We start from the raw sequence: 16,365 nt of genomic DNA, 5'->3' as shown, positions 1-16,365 counted from the left end.
ACCTAGGGAGCATGAAGGCAGCACAGAAGATGACAGTGATGCCCGTCAGTATCACTGAATGGTTAGGGTTGGGAAAGACCTCAAGATCATCTAGTTCTTCCCTGTGGGGTGAGTGGGGAGAGTGTGGACTGCCCCCCCCCCCATGCCTGCCAGGCTTCGAGGTGACAGTGAAAGGAGCACTTTGTGTGAGGTGGTGGCAGCCGAGCCCGGCCAAGGGCTCAGCTGTCCCCAGGGCTGTGTCCCATGGGTGCTCCACAAGCTTCTTGGGCTGGAGCCTGCCTTGGTGTCAAAGGCAGCCACCTCCGTTCCGGGCAAAGAGCCGTGGCCCCGAGACCCCCTGCGATACCGCGTGCTGCTCCCCGAGGCGCCGCGAGCCTGCGGCCAGGGACGGGCCACCCCGCTGCGGGGTCCACATCCCCACGCTGCCACCGTCCCCCCTGCCCCCGCAGCCTGGCGGGGACCCTGCTCTGAGCAACCCTGGGCAGAAACGCGCCGGTCGCCCCGGGGAGGAGTTTCCGTCAAGCCCATCGCGCCGGGAGGTCGGGCAGCAAGACGCAGTGGCCGCTGCCACACGAGACAACAGAGTAGCCACAGTGCAGTGTCATACAACAGACGGCAACATGCAGAGGGACACCGGCTCAGTCCGACAGACCAACAGCCCAACCTGACACTGAAGTGCCCGAAGCTCCAGCACGAGCGGACACGTTTGCACATTTGGAAACAGCTGGCTTTAGAGGCAGCAGTTTGGAAATTTTCTCTGGTTACATGAGAGCAGTTTTACTCTGAGGCGGAAAAGCACAAGTTTGAAGCAAGGTTGGGTCTTTAACAACCTCCTCTTTCAAGCCTTTGTGTCTCTTTTCTAGAGCTGCGTTACTGCTGACCATAACCAGAGGCAGCTGTCGCTCCTGTGCTGAGGACTACATCCCGAAAGCTAACCGTCACAAACAAAAATTACATGTAGAGAATGTGACACGCATGGGTCTCGGTGAGGTGACACGGTGCCCAAATTAAATCGGAGTGATTGTTTTTAGGCATACAATGACAAACAGGTACAGGAACACTCAGGAATAGGAGAAAGGGGAAAAGAAAAAGAAAATTGAAAAGAAAATGTCATCGGTTTCAAGAGGTCAGCACCGGTTCAGGTGAGCGAAGCACAGAGAGGAACATCAGAAATCATCCAGGCAAAAAGAAAACAAGAAAACAAAACAAAAACTCGGTTGCATCTCCCAACTCATCACAGGACTCCAAGCCACCTCCTGCCTGCCCTCCAGGATCCCAGCATCCTTTCAGGTACACGGGATGACTGACTCACTGACTCACTGACTGACTGGTGACGAACATGAGCTATGCATGTACACTGGCAGCTTCGGGATGGGTGTGTGGCAGTCGATGGGATGGCAGAAGAGAGAAAGAGAGAGAAAGAGAGAGGGCAGAATTGTTCTTCTTCCTCTTACCGTATCCTTGGAGGACCTACGTCTCTTGAAGCTGGAGGCCAGGGTGGAGGTGATGGACCTAAAAGTGGCTTTCTTTTTAGGGTCAGGTTCTGCTCTACCACTTTTTCTATCCTAAAATGAATATGTATAAGTGATTAGATCTCTAGTGTGTTGTTGGAAACGCTAAATCTATTTGAATACTGCCCCGTGTCATGTCCTTCATTTAGGTGGGAATGCTACTGGGGGTGACCTGTCACACCCAGTCCTCCAAGGGCCTCCGTGTCCCATGCCTACAGCACGGCCACCACAATGCTACAGCTAACGGGGCTGGCCTCACGTGTGGAGTACTGGGAGCTCCTCTGGGGAGTATCCCTGCTCTCCTGGTTGCCTGACCTCGCTTCCTGGGAATGCTCTGCCTGGCACCCTGCCCCTCGCTTCCACCTGGCTAGACCGAGAGGTGAGATGCTGCACCTACCGCTACAAAAATATATATGTCATAACTGCTCAGGGCCTTTTGTGAGGCTGAATCCTAGTGCCACAAAGATAGAGAGAGGACTGCATTGAAAGAGAAGTCATTGTATGGATATTCTGTAAAAAAAAAAAGTATTCAAAAATTTTGAATGAGGCATTTGTGCAAAGCCGAACGTGGTTGTTGGTGTTTGGTTGGTTTGGTTTTGGTTTTGTTCAAAGTAAAACAAGTTGAAAAAGAAAAAAATTTAAAAAAAAGAAGAAAAAAGAAAAAACCACCAAAAAAACTGGAAGAAAACAACAAAACGAAAAGGAACCAAAAGATCAAAGGAAAAGAAAGGGAGGAGGCAAAGCGTTAGCGCTATGATGTCGTCGGGGTCGGGATGAACTCAAAGAGAAACAGAACTGAAAACTGTAGGCGTTGGTGTTAGCAAGTCGGACCTGGTGGGCGCAGGCTGGGAGCACCAGCCGCCATGGCGCGGGGGCAGCGAGCCGCGGGGACCGGCCACGCTCGGCCGCGGGCGCTGAGGACGCTTCCTCCCCAATTGCTTTCGTGCCAATGAGTGTGACCTTTCCGACGGGGGACGGAGTGACCAGGTCTGGCTCTGCTACCGCACGGGGGTAACCAAAATGTATCCCGCTGGTGCGTAGAGCATGCTCGGGGATACATTTGCTCCTCCTTCTCAGTTCTCTCTTTTGCGGACATGCACAAACGGAAAAGGAAAGCAAGATGAATGGAATGAAATGCCTTTTTTTCTTCCATGGCATCTCAGGAAATAGCCATGGCAAAACTGTGATCCCAAAAAAACCCATTATTTTTGTTTGTTTGTTTTTAACAAATAAATCTTTCCACTTGCCTACCTTCTAGCAATGTACCAGATACTAGTGCTCTGACGTTTCCTCCTGTGGAAAAGTCTTACAATGTCAAACGGCTCTTTACCATGAGGCTGTTTACCCCCACAGGGCAGCATGCTTTGCTCACAGTCCCACAGACTCTGCCCAAGGACCCAGTGCAGTATTTTCTAGAAGGTTGGCAAGTGAAAAATGGCAGTGCGACTAGTGTGCTCTGTCCCAGCAGCCTTAACCCCCTCGGTGCTGCTGCTGCTGCTGCTTTTTGGAAGCAAAGGAAAAAAAGAAACAATAAAAAAAAAAGAAAAAAAAATATAGAGAAATGGCTTTTTCCGAGACTCTCATCAGTGAACTGAACCCAGCGAGCTCTCAGGGTACAGCAGCCCGGCCTCGTGCTTCCCCTCGCTGCTCTCAGCAGGTCTCCTCCACCCAGGAAGCCCACCCGCACGCCCCAGCCAGCGCTGCTCCCACAGGGACACCACTCCGGGCTCGTTTTGGGGTCCCCGACCCTCCTGCTCTCTCTTTCATTCACTGGCTTTGTTGCGCACAGCAGTCTCCTTTAGTCACCCAAAGGATCTCTTGCTCTTTGAATGCCAGTTTACTTCCCCAAGGAAGAAGAGCAGCCCAGGCGATCCAGAGAGAGCCTCCAGCTGCCCTAACCTGGGGTTCGGGGGCACCATGGGGCTCAGCCCCAAAACCAAGGGAAGTGTGAGGCTGGTGGCCCATGGCCATGCCCGTGGCTCAGTGTCACTGCCAGGAATCACTGTCCCTCCCGCGCATGGAGGTATTTTGGGGATAGGAGAAGCCGGGGAGAACAATGGCCCCTTTCATGGGGCCGGGGGGATCTTTGGTGCTGACAGGCACTGGCATCTCTGGCTCCCGTGTGGGGAGACATCTTTGTCTCCAAATGACAAGAGCACGCACCACCTCTTTTAGGATCTGGTCCCAGGTATGACAAAGGCTACCACATCCCTGGGGAGCGGGCCAGGTAGGGGAGAGGTGATGGAAACAATCCCTGGAGCATTTCTCCACCCGAGCACTGGGCAGGGATGCTCAGAGACAGTGGATTAACCCTCCTGTGTGCTGGTGAGCATGGCCGGAGCCGGGCAGCAGGGCAGAGCTGCAAGGGCAGCCACGCCATCACCGATTGCTCAGCCAAGACTAGTCATGGATCTGGCACGTGGTCCCCAGCAGCACAATGTCCCCATCCCAAGCACCATTGGGGAATTTGGGTCAGGTCTTTGTCCTGGTTGTAGCTTGGCATCATCCAAGGACATCTCCCAGGGACAAGGCAGGGACCCCACCCTAGAGCTTACTGAGTGCCCAGTAAGGCCCAGTTGGAGTTGGGCTAAGGGAGGGAGGGCCCCATGCTAATCCACAGCTCTGCATTCACTGGTTTGGTGAAGGAATGGAAAACGCACCTGTTGGAGATTTGCTCTAAAAACGGTTTGTCCTACCTGCAGGTTTTTCCTCCACACATTAACGGCCGCAAACGCCAGCTGCATCTGCTTCCTCCGCGCGTCCTTATGCCTTTTGTAAGCTATTTCTATGAATATTAAAAATATCCCGGCAACAATACCTCCAGCCACCAGCATAAACACACCTGAAATAAGCAGCAAAGTTACAAGGGGCAATGGCAATTGCAACACAACGCTTCATTTCCTCTGTATCACTCTCAGCGACAGGAGCATTCTCCAACCCAGTGTCCCCCCCCGGCCCCCTGCCATCCCTCCGCAGTCCTGGCGGGGCTGGGGAGGGGAACCCAGCAGAGCAGGGCTGGTGTTGTGTAGGCTGGGGACCAAGGTGATGGGCAGAAGGGTGATGGGGTGCTGGATGTCCACGCAAGTGTCTGTTGGTCTCCCTGCAGAGATGCTGAGGGCAGATCCCATCCCCTGGGGCCATAGGGTTGTTTGGACCAGAAACCCATCTCTGGTGCTCATGTTGGTTTCCTCAGGGAGCTTTGCACTCTCTGTGCTGCCCTGGGCCATTTGCAGCCAACGGGGTCACAATTTTAGGGGACTGTCCTGAGGAGACACAGCAAAGTGCTCCCTCTCTCAGTGCTTCTGCCCTGGCCTGTGGTGCTGGTGAGGATGGGGTCTCATCGGACACCCCTCATCCCACATCACCACATTGGCTGGGTAAAGGACCATTACCATGTCAGCTGGGTGAAGCGCCATCACTACGTAGGCTGGGTAAAGGACCATTTTTAGAGCAAAGGGAGAGCAAGTCTGGAGTAATTCTCAGTCTCTGCAAAAGGGGACCCAGAAAAAACCCTTCTGTATCCATTATCCCCCTCCTGCCCCATGCCCACTGCCCAGGCCCAGCCAGGACACACTCCATGGGGCTGGGGGCTGCCCCTCACCACCACCTCCCTCCTGCAGCAGGATCCTCGCTGCCTCCGTGCCTGCTCTTGCCTCCCCCGAGGTGCTGCTCCCCTCTCTCTGCCTTGGCGACAGCTCTGATTTCACTGTGACAGCCGCAGTTTGGCCAGAGCAGAGGGAGGTGGGCAATTGTCAAAGCAGGACAGCCCCACCGATGAGAAAGCAACCCCAAGGAAGGTGGGGAAAGCTTTGCAGAGCTGCTTCAGGTAAGGTGGGATTGGAGCCCAACAGCAGCCTCCCAGCACTAGGAAAGCACAAACCCAGAAGAAGCAGAGCTTTGGCCTGAGAGGAGAGCCCCGGAGAGGAGAATGTCTTGAGCGAAAGCAGGCTACCCAGCGAAGAAGAAGAAAGAGGTTTGCAGAACAAACCTGCCATATTTTCAAAGGTGAGTGTTGCTGGGGCATTGCTACGGGAGTCACACTCCTGATACCTCACCCAAGTCTTGTCCAAATCCTCCATGAAGCCGTTCTCGTGGGACCTGGAAGCACAAAGAGACAGGGCAGAGGAGTCACCGGGGACCAGCCACAGGCAGCTGGAGCACATGCTCCATCCTAGAGCATTCAAGAGCTCCTTCTGCTCTTGTCTGCAGCCTACAAACACACAAACTGATGGTGTGTGTGCATGCATGGCTGACTGCATGTGTGTGCACACACATGTGCGTGTAGAGCTTTTGCACAGAGAGAGCGTGCGGCCTATCTGCAGTGGGTGCCGGCACTGCATGTGTTTGCATTTTGCCCTGCATGCAGCCACAATCCACATGCAGGGGAGCACCCAGAGATGCCTGGTGCTGCTGCCTGGTGCCTCTGCCCTGTGTTTGAGAGATGGAGAACTGCCTGGCTGCTGCCAAAAAGAGCCTCATGCAAGCTCGGTTCGCAAGGAGAGGGATGGAGCTGACTGCTGTGGGCAGTGCCTGCAGAGAGGCTGCAGGGAGCTGACATGAGCCATGTCTCCCAGGGCCCTCCTGCATGTTCCCCCCTTCCCAGAGCCCCTTGGGAGCTCGGACAGGACCCCAGTCCTGACTGGTGATCACCGGCAACCCTAGATCAGGGGCAAAACTTCTGCCTGGCAGCTCCCTCCTGTGCATGGTGGGGGCTGGGACTCTCCAGCAACTTGGTGTCACCTGGGGGGAAGCAAACCACATCCCTGCAGTGCCCGTTCCTGCCTGGACAGCTGCTGGATGGAGGTGGGCACAGAGCATACATCCCACCACAGGTCTCCCTCTCCTTCCTCCCTCTGGTTCCTGGCACATCCCCCTGCCCTCTTGGCCACATGCACCCCTTGGGTTTCCCCATCCTCTCCCAGCAGGACACCAAGGACTCCTGCTGCCCTTCCAAGCAGGACAACATTGTTGTCCTAAATCCCTTCTGCCTCTCTGCTACCCACCCCCATAGTAAGACCACCCTACAGACAGGGTCCCATGGCTGCTTATGTTACCCCGGCTTCTGCTTGTGTCTTCTCCTTCCTCCCTATCTTCTCTCTGAGGCCTTTCATCTCCACACCTCGGGCAGGACTCTGGTGGCTCCTGACCCTTGTCTCTCCTTAAAATTAATCTCCCTCCACTTGCTGCTTCCCAGCTGCCCATTACTCCATCACCACATTCCTCTGGCTGCAGTGAGTGTGGCATTTCTGAACTAATACAATGAAATCCCATTTTAGCCATAATATCAGATCGACTTGTGGTACCCCACACTGCAGGCTAACGCTGGTATAAAGCCTTAGCTGGACGCAGCAGGGGTCCTGATGTATCTCTGCCTAAAAGGAATAGTCAGAATTGGAAGAAAACCCCTGGAACATCAAGCCAGGGCAGTGCAATGCCAGGCTGAGCTCACAGAGACCAGTGGGGAAGTGGCAGCACCCTGCCACTGCTCACAAGGACCTGGTGCTGGGTGGCCTCAGGGCTGCTCTTTGCCAGCTTTGCCTGTGGTCCAGCATGGCTTCTGCTGCCTGCCCTGCTCTGCTCTGCCCCCCTCACCAGCTCCACGCTGCTTCCCCAGCCCTGCAAGCAGAGCTGGGATGTGGGTGCCCATCCCGGTTGCTCAGGCACATTCCCTTCACCACGAGGGACAGGGCAGCCACCAGAGCCCCTGTCCCTGCAGAGGGTTTGGGGCATGGTGGCAGTGCCTGACACAGGGCTACTTGTGTGCTAACACATGCAGCATGCGGGGCAAGCCCCATGCCAAGAGCTGGGTACAGACTTGAGGATGGCGAGGGAGACGTTCTGCTTCCATGGGCTGTCCTTGCGCATCCCGATCCCGAAGCCGGAGCGGAAGAAAAGCTCCCCCGTTGTCACCAGGTCACACTTCTGGGAGGCTTCAAACTCCAGCACCGCCGAGTCCCAGATGAAAGCATGGAGCTTGCTGGGGAGAGAGAGGACAGGCAGGTAAGGTTGTGCCTGCAGCCACTGTGGGAGCAGTGAGGGTGCTCCCAACCCTCATTTAAGACCAGATTAGCATCACCCTCCTGCTGCAGGGTCTGTGCTGGGAGGCAAAAGGCTTGGCAACATTTTGGAGGAGGAGTGTGAGGGGTTTACATGGGATCCAAAGTCACCCAGCCTTGCACAGAAGCAAGCACAGAGGCCAGAAAGGGAGGCCACGGGCAAGGACAGGTCTCTGACTGTGCCTTTCCCCACAGAGACCTTGTACTCTCCATCCAGAGATGCACAAGGTACGCACTAGAACTAGAAGATCCCACCCAGCACCAACTGTTCAGGTCCTGTCCAGCCATGCTTTGGCCACAACTTCCTCCAGGTTTGCATCAGCCCTTCTCATCCCACAACACCGCAGCTTCCTGGAGCCCTTCCCAGCATGGCCAGGCAAAATTCTGGCCCTACTCACTTGTCCCTCACTGCCTGGATGGCCTCAGCAGCGCTCTCGTAGTTGTGCTTCTCCATGTGCCGGTACATGGTGCTCAGCTCCACCTGCCGTCGGAAGTAGATGTCCACCGAGCTCTGCTTCACCGTGGCATAGATGAACTTATCAGAGGGGTTGCGCAGCTGAAAGGCAGGGAAAGGGCTCCTGTTTCTTCTGTCCTTCATTAACCAAACTGCCTCACCCCAAAACCATGCTTCCTAATTTCCCATCTCCTTTGGGGACCTGTTTCCCAGAGAAGACCTTGATCTCAGTGGACCTGAAGATGCCATGGGGCAGTGGATGCCATGGGGCAGTGGATGCCACAGGGCAGTGAATGCTCTGGGACCACAGTGGTGGGGCAAGGAATGCTGTGGCACAGGGACCTTGTGGCACTGAGGATGCAGGAGGCCTATGGATGCCATAGGGCTGGTAGTGCTGTGGGAAGAGGATGCAATAGGGTGTGGGATGCTGTGGGTCAGCACTGCTGTGGGGCATACTCCTGCGTGCCTGTGCTGATAAGTTGTGGCTGTACCCTTGCCAGGGCAGGAAATGGGTTTGAGGCACTCTGGTATCTGCTGAGAGTATTGACTGCACCGCTGGGACAGTTTCATTAGATATAACTCATCTATAATGAATCGTTTCCTCGTTGGTTAGTGCAGGCTCTCCAGACACTGGCAGGCAGCTCGGCTGGATATGTGCTATTCCTGCACAATTATTTTCCTGCTGATCCCTCCCCATTCTGTCCATCCCCACCCAGCACAGGGTCTCAGACCCACCAACATCAGCCTCAGGCAGAGACTCCCAGGGCTCAACCCCCTGGCACAGACCCACAGCCACATTAAAGGAGGGCTCTGTGTACTGCAGACCACATTATATGAGTCACGAGGTACCCACTGGAGGCATCTCTGCTCAGAGATGGGCAGCGGGGGAGAAAGCAAAAGAGGGCTCATTACCCGGGGGTCGTTGATGCCGGTAATTCTCTCCTCAGGCCGGTCTAACACCAGGAAGGCTGCCAGGTTGGCAGTGTATGAAGCCACAATGATCATAGCAAAGCCAGCCCACACCATGCCAAGAATACGGGCAGAGAAACTCCGGGGAGCACCTGGAGGGGGAGAGATGAGATTGGCACAACAAGGGCTTGACTTGGCCACCAAAGCTAGGTCCATCCCACATGAAATCAATGGCAGCTACAGATGTGCACCATCTCGCTGCTGACAGCTCTGCAAGGAGCTTCTGTGCTGCCCAAACCAAGGAACCCAGCTCCTTCCAGAGCATGATGTGCCTCACCCTGATGTATGGGTAATCCTGGGTAGGAGAAGCAGCCCAAGAAAGACCCATTTCCCATCAGTGATGGTCTGCACAAGTGCCACAGGCATGACAGCCCCCCATCACCAAATCTGCCAGCCTGCTCCAGGGAAGGCTCAGGGGATGAGGTCCCTCCAGGGCATCAGCCCCGCCACAGATGGAGTCAGTGGGAGGGGATACTTGTCCCCCCAGCTCAGGGATGGGGCTGCAGGACAGAGCAGTCCCACTGCATGCGGAGATGCACCTTCTCCAATGCCAGAGTTCAGCAGGACTCCCCAGGAGAACCACATGGCCGAGGACAGGGTCAGGGCATCTTCCTCTTCCTCCTCACTGTTCACTTTGAACCGGCCAAACGGGCTGGAAAACAAGAATCACTTCTCATATCCCTTATTCTGGTTCCCAGGGCAATCCACTGTGCCATAAATGTCCTGATGCTGCCTTACACCACTCATCTCTACAGAATGTGCCTATGCCCCAAACAGCTTTGCATGTGCCCTCTGCATGCAGCCCTGCCCAGTTCATGCTGGTGATGGTCCCACCACGTTGATCTCCAGGCCAGAAAGATCATCTGATCCTGACCAGCTCATGACATGGACCACAGAAGCTTCCAGGCACAGGGCTGAGGTGGGGACAGGCTCCCTGCCCTTCAGAGGAGCTGTCTTGGGGTCAAGGAAGGGGAGAAACTCAGAGCCCAGGAGCTGACATTGCCCTTGGTTGGATATCAGCATGGCACCTGGTCTGACAGGCATGTTTCCACTTATCCAAGTGCCAGGTACCCCACATATCTCTCAACTTAGAAGTAGCCAGAGAAGCAAGGAGCCTCAGCCCAGCGTTCAGTTCCTCTGAAAGCCTCTCGAAGGGCTGCAGGGCTGTGCCTGAGCAAGACACTGCAGGAACCAGGGACAGCTCCCAGGAGCATCCCCCCTTGTCCCCTCCAGCCCTTGGGTGACCCAAAGCACGCTCACCTGAATCGGTCTAAGAGGTACAACATCACTGCCACCACGTGCACAGAGAGCCCCACCAGCAGCCACAGCGTGCTCTGGAAAGGCTGCATGAACGAGTCCAAGGTGCTGCGGGGGATTTCCTAGCACAGAGGAGAGAGGTGAGCAGCGCTGGCACCCATCGTGCCTGCATCCAGCCCACCCGACCGCACTCAGGAGAGCCCTGCCCTGCTCTGAGCTCCTCCTGCTCTGCCACATGGGAAAGCTGAGGCTGGAATCCCACAGCAAAGGGTGGGATCAGCAGCCATGCCCTGGGGTGGGCAGGGGGCTGCAGTGGGTGAGCAAGGACATGGTGCAGCATGCACATGTCTGCAGGCTGAGGAGCAAGGGGCACCTCCCCTGTTCTACAAAACATCTCATCCCAGCCCATACCTTCTTCACAAGAATGGTGAGGCCCTGGTACTTGAAGGGCTTGGAGAACTCAATGTACTGTGCCCGCTCGTTGTTGATGGTGAGAGGAGCCACAATCATGTCTGCTTGGCCACTCAGCAGCTCACCCATCATCCCATTCCACTCCTTCTTGTTGCTGTTGTTAACCTGCCAGGGAGCCAACACAGGATCATCCTAATGCCCTGGCACCTGCCCCCCATAGCCAGGACCCCTAAACTCATGGCACTGCACTCCCCTCCCACCCTTCCTCTGGAGAAGGGACTGAGGGTGTTCCAATACACACAACACAGGCAAAAAGATATCACAGGCTGTGCAAACTCACCCGCTCTTGGGTACCAAATTTACCATCAGCCACTAGGTGAACCTCGTAGGTGAAGTTCATCACCCCTGCCAGCCGGATGAGCAGGTCGATGCAGAACCCGTAGCAGCACAGTGCCACGGTGGGGCGGCCTGTAGGCAGGAGAGAATAGGGGTGATGAATGGAGGCAGGTCCCTTTGCCAGCGACCCATGGTTGTCCCAGCAAGAGCAGCCACCTGCATGGCTCTGGTTTCATACAAGATGTAATCACATTATGTAGTCAGGGCCATTTTCCTTGACCACCATCTCGCACTCCCTCCATCGTCTATGGGTGCTGCCAAGCCAGGGCAAAGGGTTCTCATTCCTTTGCTATGACCCAGTGAAGTGGGCTGAAAGTTGGTGCCACTGACCCACTGCAGGGGTCAGAGGGGCTTTGTGCGTGGAGGCTGTGCTGGGGGACACTGGCATGAACCCATTTGGTTCAACACAGTGCAAGAAACAGCTCAGGGCTGGGGAGAAGCTGTGCTCAGGGGAGTGACGGGTCACAGTGGTGCACACGGACTTGGGCAAGTCTGGCATTGCTAAGAAGGTCCCACACCCACCAGGTGCTTGCTCCTAACCCTGAAACAGGCTTGCCATAACAAAATGGCTTGAAACCGGTGGTGTTAGTACCCGTGCAATAGGTGCTAATGTGCGTCTGGGTTCTCTCTTCTGCTTGAGGTCAACCCAAAGAGAATTGGAGCACGAACTGAAACATGGGACGGAATACCCAAAACCAGCCCTGGAGTCCACCCAGGAGAGAGAGGATGGGAAAGTCATCTGTTGGGGTCAAGAACCTCAGTCCCAGTGCCCAGTCACTGCGCAGCACTACTGTGGGTCTGAGCTGACGGGGTGTTTGGGGGCTGAATGTGCTGTCACCTTTCTGCTCATCATCCTCTGGGCCTCCTGTGTGACCGAACACCCTCCCTGGGACCCTTTTTTGGGAGAGGAGCCTTCACCAGCTGGGTGGGCTGGGAAAGCCACTGTGCTCACATCAGACTGAGTTACCTGGGATGGTCTCATTGGGTCCAGTGCAAAAGACCTTTTTCACAGGATCTCCATTGATGGTGAATTCCTCCCTGCACGTCCCATCTGCTTGTGTGGGCTTCACGTACACAAAGGGCTCTTGGTGGATCGTCACGATCTGCAAGGGGAAGCACAACACCTGCTTGTCTCTGTTCACCTCCAGAGCAGTGCTCCTGTGGGCTGGGAGCTGAGCTGCCCTCTCTATGCAAGCATGGCCAAAATGCAATGGCACCTCAGCTGCCATCTCAGCGCATGAGACCATGTGGCCCAGTAGCAGGACCTGGCTTTGGCATGGGAAACATTTGCTTTTGCTGCAACCGGGATCAATAACAGCCATATCAGCATCCTCCTTGTGTGGCACTTTCACCTCTGCCTCAAGGCCTTTCACACCCCTCTCCTTAATGGGAGGCAGATGAAAGCCACCACATAACCCGGATTAGTGCCCTGAATGGTGCTCTAGACACTGTCACACTGCCTCAAGCTGATGCAGATATTCCAGTCCTGCCCTGGACCTTTTCAGTAAAGCAGCATCCCAACATATCGGCTCCACCTTTGCAGGAATAAGGGCTCGTTGCCAGTGGGGATGTGTGATTTCCCATGCTGGACAGTAGCACAAATAAATGGTCATACTGGTAAGACCAGCCTGCCCAGGGTCCAGTCACTGAAGTGGCTACACTTCAGGGAAAGGCATGAGGAGCAAAGAAAGAGTGGAGGGACCTCCTCCCTGTGTGACCTTCAGCTTCTGGCCATCAGCTCTTCAGGGATTTCCTGACCCAACACTGCAGCCACCAGCCCTCCCACCCTCCACTGGTTTGTTTAATCACCTTTGGAACCTGTTTCCTTGTGTCTCTGCACTGTTGAGTAGCAGCGGCTCCAGAACTGAACCTTGTGCCTTGGCCAAAGGAGCACATTCTTGTTTTTCCTGCAAACCTGTGCCAGGTGCTCTCAGGCTCCCAAGCCATGAGGAATGGTGAACACCTGATCCCTCCGTGCCTTCACTGCTGTTCTCTCTCATATCCTCTTTCCAGCTGTCTCTTTGCAAACCAAAGGATGCTGCCACCCTATCTCTTTTGTGTCCAGCTGGCAGCCGTGCTGTAGCTCTGGACGCCCTCCAGTACCTTCTCCAAGTTAGAATCATAGAATCATAGAATGGTTTGGGTTGGAAAGGAACTGAAGATCATCCAGTTCCAGCCCCATGCCATGGGCAGGAACACCTCATATTAGACCATGTTGCCCAAGGCTCTGTCCAGCCTGGCCTTGAACACCAACAGGGACGGGGCATTCACCATAGGCAACCTGTGCCTGTGCCTCACCACCCTCACAGTAAAGAATTTCATCCTTATAACTAACCTGAACTTCCCCTATTTAAGTTTAAACCCATCATCCCCTGTCCTATGGCAACAGCCTGTGATGAAGAGTCTCTCTCTGGCATCCTGGTAGGCCCCCTTCAGTTACAGGAAGGCTGCTATGAGGTCTCCGCTGTATGAGTTCTGCTACATCCTCTCCAGGACAGTAGATGCCCTGGGTTTGCAAATGCCACTGATAGCTTCAGAGGCAGTGGAAATGGGAGGCAGATAAAGTCACAGCCCTGCATGCAGAGAGCTGAGGAGACCTTCCACAGCTACTGCCACTTGCTGGTACCTTCAACTTGGTCGACATCTGATAGCCTTGAGGTTTCTCTGTTTCTCCCCCTGGCCAGATAATCTTCCTGTCGTTGGTCAAGACCTGTGATCAGTCCCAGAGGAAGGAGACAGATGTGAGGCCATAGGCAGACACCCAGTGCGCACACCCCTCCTACCCAACCTGCCCAGGCCTGTACATACATGGCTGCCATTGTAAATCCCAACTTGGACCAGTTTCCGATTCTGCAGGTTCATGATGCTGTAGTTGGCAAACTTTCTGTCCCCATCCTCGTTGAACTCCACCCGGCCAGTGACACCCTCCGAGTACTTGGAGGACATCAACACCCTATGGAGAGAATCACAGTGGGGCCAAGCTAGAAATTCTGGTGTGGGCACCTAAGAAGGCATCAGAAAGGTAAATTCTGTCTTTCAGTTGCCTGCCATATGCCCACTACTCTATAGGTGTCCAGTCAGGGCTACCTGTAGTCTGTTCATAGACATGTGGCCATTTCCTCCTGATGGAACAGTCAGTTTCCCGACTGTTGCTCTAACATACCTGTTGTCACTGCCCCTTGTTTTCCACCAGATCAGTCCCATTCCATTAAGGAATTATCTGTCCCACAGTACCCAAGGACACCTTCCCCTGGGAGTCCCTTGGGAGCTGTGCCTATGCCACCGCTCCTGTTACTTCTGTCTGGCACCAGCCCATCACAGCCTGGGTAGTGTCCCAGGCATGCACACACACCACCAAGGGGAGAACCAGTCCCCAAACCCTGGAAAGACAATAGTGAACACACAGAATTACCCAAGCCACTTGCAGTGCACCATAGAGAACAGATTTGAACAACTCATGCCAAAGATTGTGTTGCTGCAATGAATGCCAGAAATGCTTCTAAAATAATCTTCAGGCTTTACAGGTCCCATGCTCAACAGAACCAAGACTTACAGAAAGGGCATCCCACAGGCACCACGATGATATCTGCAGTGAGCAACCCCTGGCATGAGGTGCCACTGCCAACACCAACACCTTGGTGCCGGGTTGCAGCCCTTCACATAGGAGCCATGCTGCAAAGGCAACTGCTGCTTTACCCAGACCCAGCCTGCAGAAGAGGTTGTTGTGACTCTAGCACCTGGAGCAATGCAGCATGAAACCCCACACAGAACAAGGACTGGGTTCTGGGAAGCACATTCAGCCTCTGCTGATCACACTGCCCATGGAAGCAGGATCCAGCACACACATGCTCTGATCTGCTGAGACCCCAACACCCAAAACCACAGCACCATTGTTTGCTACAGCAGAGCTGCCTGTCCCATGCACGGAGATCTCTTGCACCCATATTTTGCTTTGCAGCACACTGACCTGTGCCTCAGCCCTGAAATGATCAGCAAGAAACGTGTCTGCAGCACTGAGCTCCGCTCTCAGCAATACCCCCCTACCCTGATGTGACAGAAACCCTCGTTCTCCCCTCTTCTACCTACAGAATTAAGATCCAGCCTGGAGGAGATGATGGCCCCCAGATCTTTTCCTTCTAGTGCTGTCTTTGCTCACACTGATCCCAGCTGCCCTAGCGTTGCCCAGGAGAGGATGAGTTTGCCATGGATCAAACTGGTGCCAGGCACCAAGGTGATGCGTGAACAAACTGAGGCCAACGCTTCAGCCCATGACCTAGTTTTCCAAGGAGAGATGTAGCCTTCACATCAAATCATGCAGTAGAGTCCAAGCAGTCCTGTGCCACATGCCCCAAAGCCTTAGTGACATATATGCTGAACAAGGCTTCCATGTTGCCCTCCTGCACCTTTTCCACGTGCTCCCACCTTTTCCAGCTCTCCCCCAGGGGGTCCTCTGCTCCCTTCAGCAGGGCCCCTTCTCAAATACCTCTTGAAAAGGGGTCCCGTCTTCCAGATGTTGGTGTTGCCTACGCAGCCCCGCGGTGGGTCTGTGATGTTCTCCTTCTCAAACAAGTCATGCACGGCCTGAGCCACCACTGCAACAGCATCACTGATGTGGGCTGACTCATTCTTCCCATTGATGAGCTGCAAACCGATCACTCCTGACGCAAGTAGACGGGAGGAGGCAGGTCAGTACCCATGGGTTCACTGGTCACTCCAGTGTTACTGTCATGCACAGGGCTTAGAGACCAGCAAGCACATGGTTATGGGGTGAGGACCCCTTGGATGTCACTGGGCAGTTTCCTGAGCTTTAGGCAGGGGAAATGGCTGTAGCAGTGCTGGGATGCCTGCAGGAGGGGGACTGGGACAGCTACATGGACGCGCTGTGCTCCATCCCCATTGTGCCCAAGCCTTTCCCCCAGGTGATGGTCAGCTTGCAAAGCCCCAGTGAGCTGGGTTTCGAGCACGGCAGCGTGGCCAATGATGCTGGACTGCTGTGGGCAATGGGAGCAGACAGCAATGTGTGGGACCCTCCCTTCACTTGGGACCACCATGGCATCACGTTCCCCAGCCCCAGGGGTCCCCGGGAGGGCTGTGCCACTCGTCCTGGCCTGGCTGGCAGTGGGACAGGCTCCTCTGGCTGGTGCCTACCGTCAGGGGCGTAACGCAGGGCATTGCCTGATATCTCCCGTTCCCCCACCAGCCACACGTAGCCGGAGCCCGTCATATTGAGCATGGCTGCTGATCTGTACACCATGGCCGCATCATCCTCACTGCAACGAGAAGGGAATGGCAATATGGCTTCAGGTGCTGG

The 16,365-nt window shown here is 54.9% G+C and overlaps 1 protein-coding gene across 5 annotated transcripts in view; it reads right to left on the bottom strand.

Moving 5' to 3' along the window:
• Positions 1 to 16,365, bottom strand: part of GRIN1 (glutamate ionotropic receptor NMDA type subunit 1) — a 37,446-nt gene that overhangs the window by 4,579 nt on the left and 16,502 nt on the right. For 3 of the 5 annotated variants that reach the window (XM_065695415.1, XM_065695416.1, XM_065695414.1), the window contains 15 exons: positions 16,203 to 16,324; positions 15,538 to 15,712; positions 13,863 to 14,007; positions 13,681 to 13,764; positions 12,022 to 12,157; positions 10,999 to 11,126; positions 10,659 to 10,823; positions 10,251 to 10,369; positions 9,530 to 9,642; positions 8,934 to 9,082; positions 7,966 to 8,123; positions 7,327 to 7,488; positions 5,500 to 5,609; positions 4,208 to 4,353; positions 1,455 to 1,565 (listed from right to left, as the gene is read on the bottom strand). In XM_065695415.1, coding sequence (XP_065551487.1) covers positions 1,455 to 1,565; positions 4,208 to 4,353; positions 5,500 to 5,609; positions 7,327 to 7,488; positions 7,966 to 8,123; positions 8,934 to 9,082; positions 9,530 to 9,642; positions 10,251 to 10,369; positions 10,659 to 10,823; positions 10,999 to 11,126; positions 12,022 to 12,157; positions 13,681 to 13,764; positions 13,863 to 14,007; positions 15,538 to 15,712; positions 16,203 to 16,324 — 2,023 coding nt within the window. The remainder of the gene's footprint in view (positions 1 to 1,454; positions 1,566 to 4,207; positions 4,354 to 5,499; positions 5,610 to 7,326; positions 7,489 to 7,965; positions 8,124 to 8,933; positions 9,083 to 9,529; positions 9,643 to 10,250; positions 10,370 to 10,658; positions 10,824 to 10,998; positions 11,127 to 12,021; positions 12,158 to 13,680; positions 13,765 to 13,862; positions 14,008 to 15,537; positions 15,713 to 16,202; positions 16,325 to 16,365) is intronic. The other 2 variants (XM_065695417.1, XM_065695418.1) reach the window with 1 other exon arrangement.

The sequence above is a fragment of the Lathamus discolor genome, chromosome 15, assembly GCF_037157495.1.
Source record: "Lathamus discolor isolate bLatDis1 chromosome 15, bLatDis1.hap1, whole genome shotgun sequence".
NCBI lineage: Eukaryota > Metazoa > Chordata > Aves > Psittaciformes > Psittacidae > Lathamus > Lathamus discolor.
Note: the sequence above shows the minus strand (reverse complement) of the source record. Positions and strands in the feature narration are given on the sequence as shown.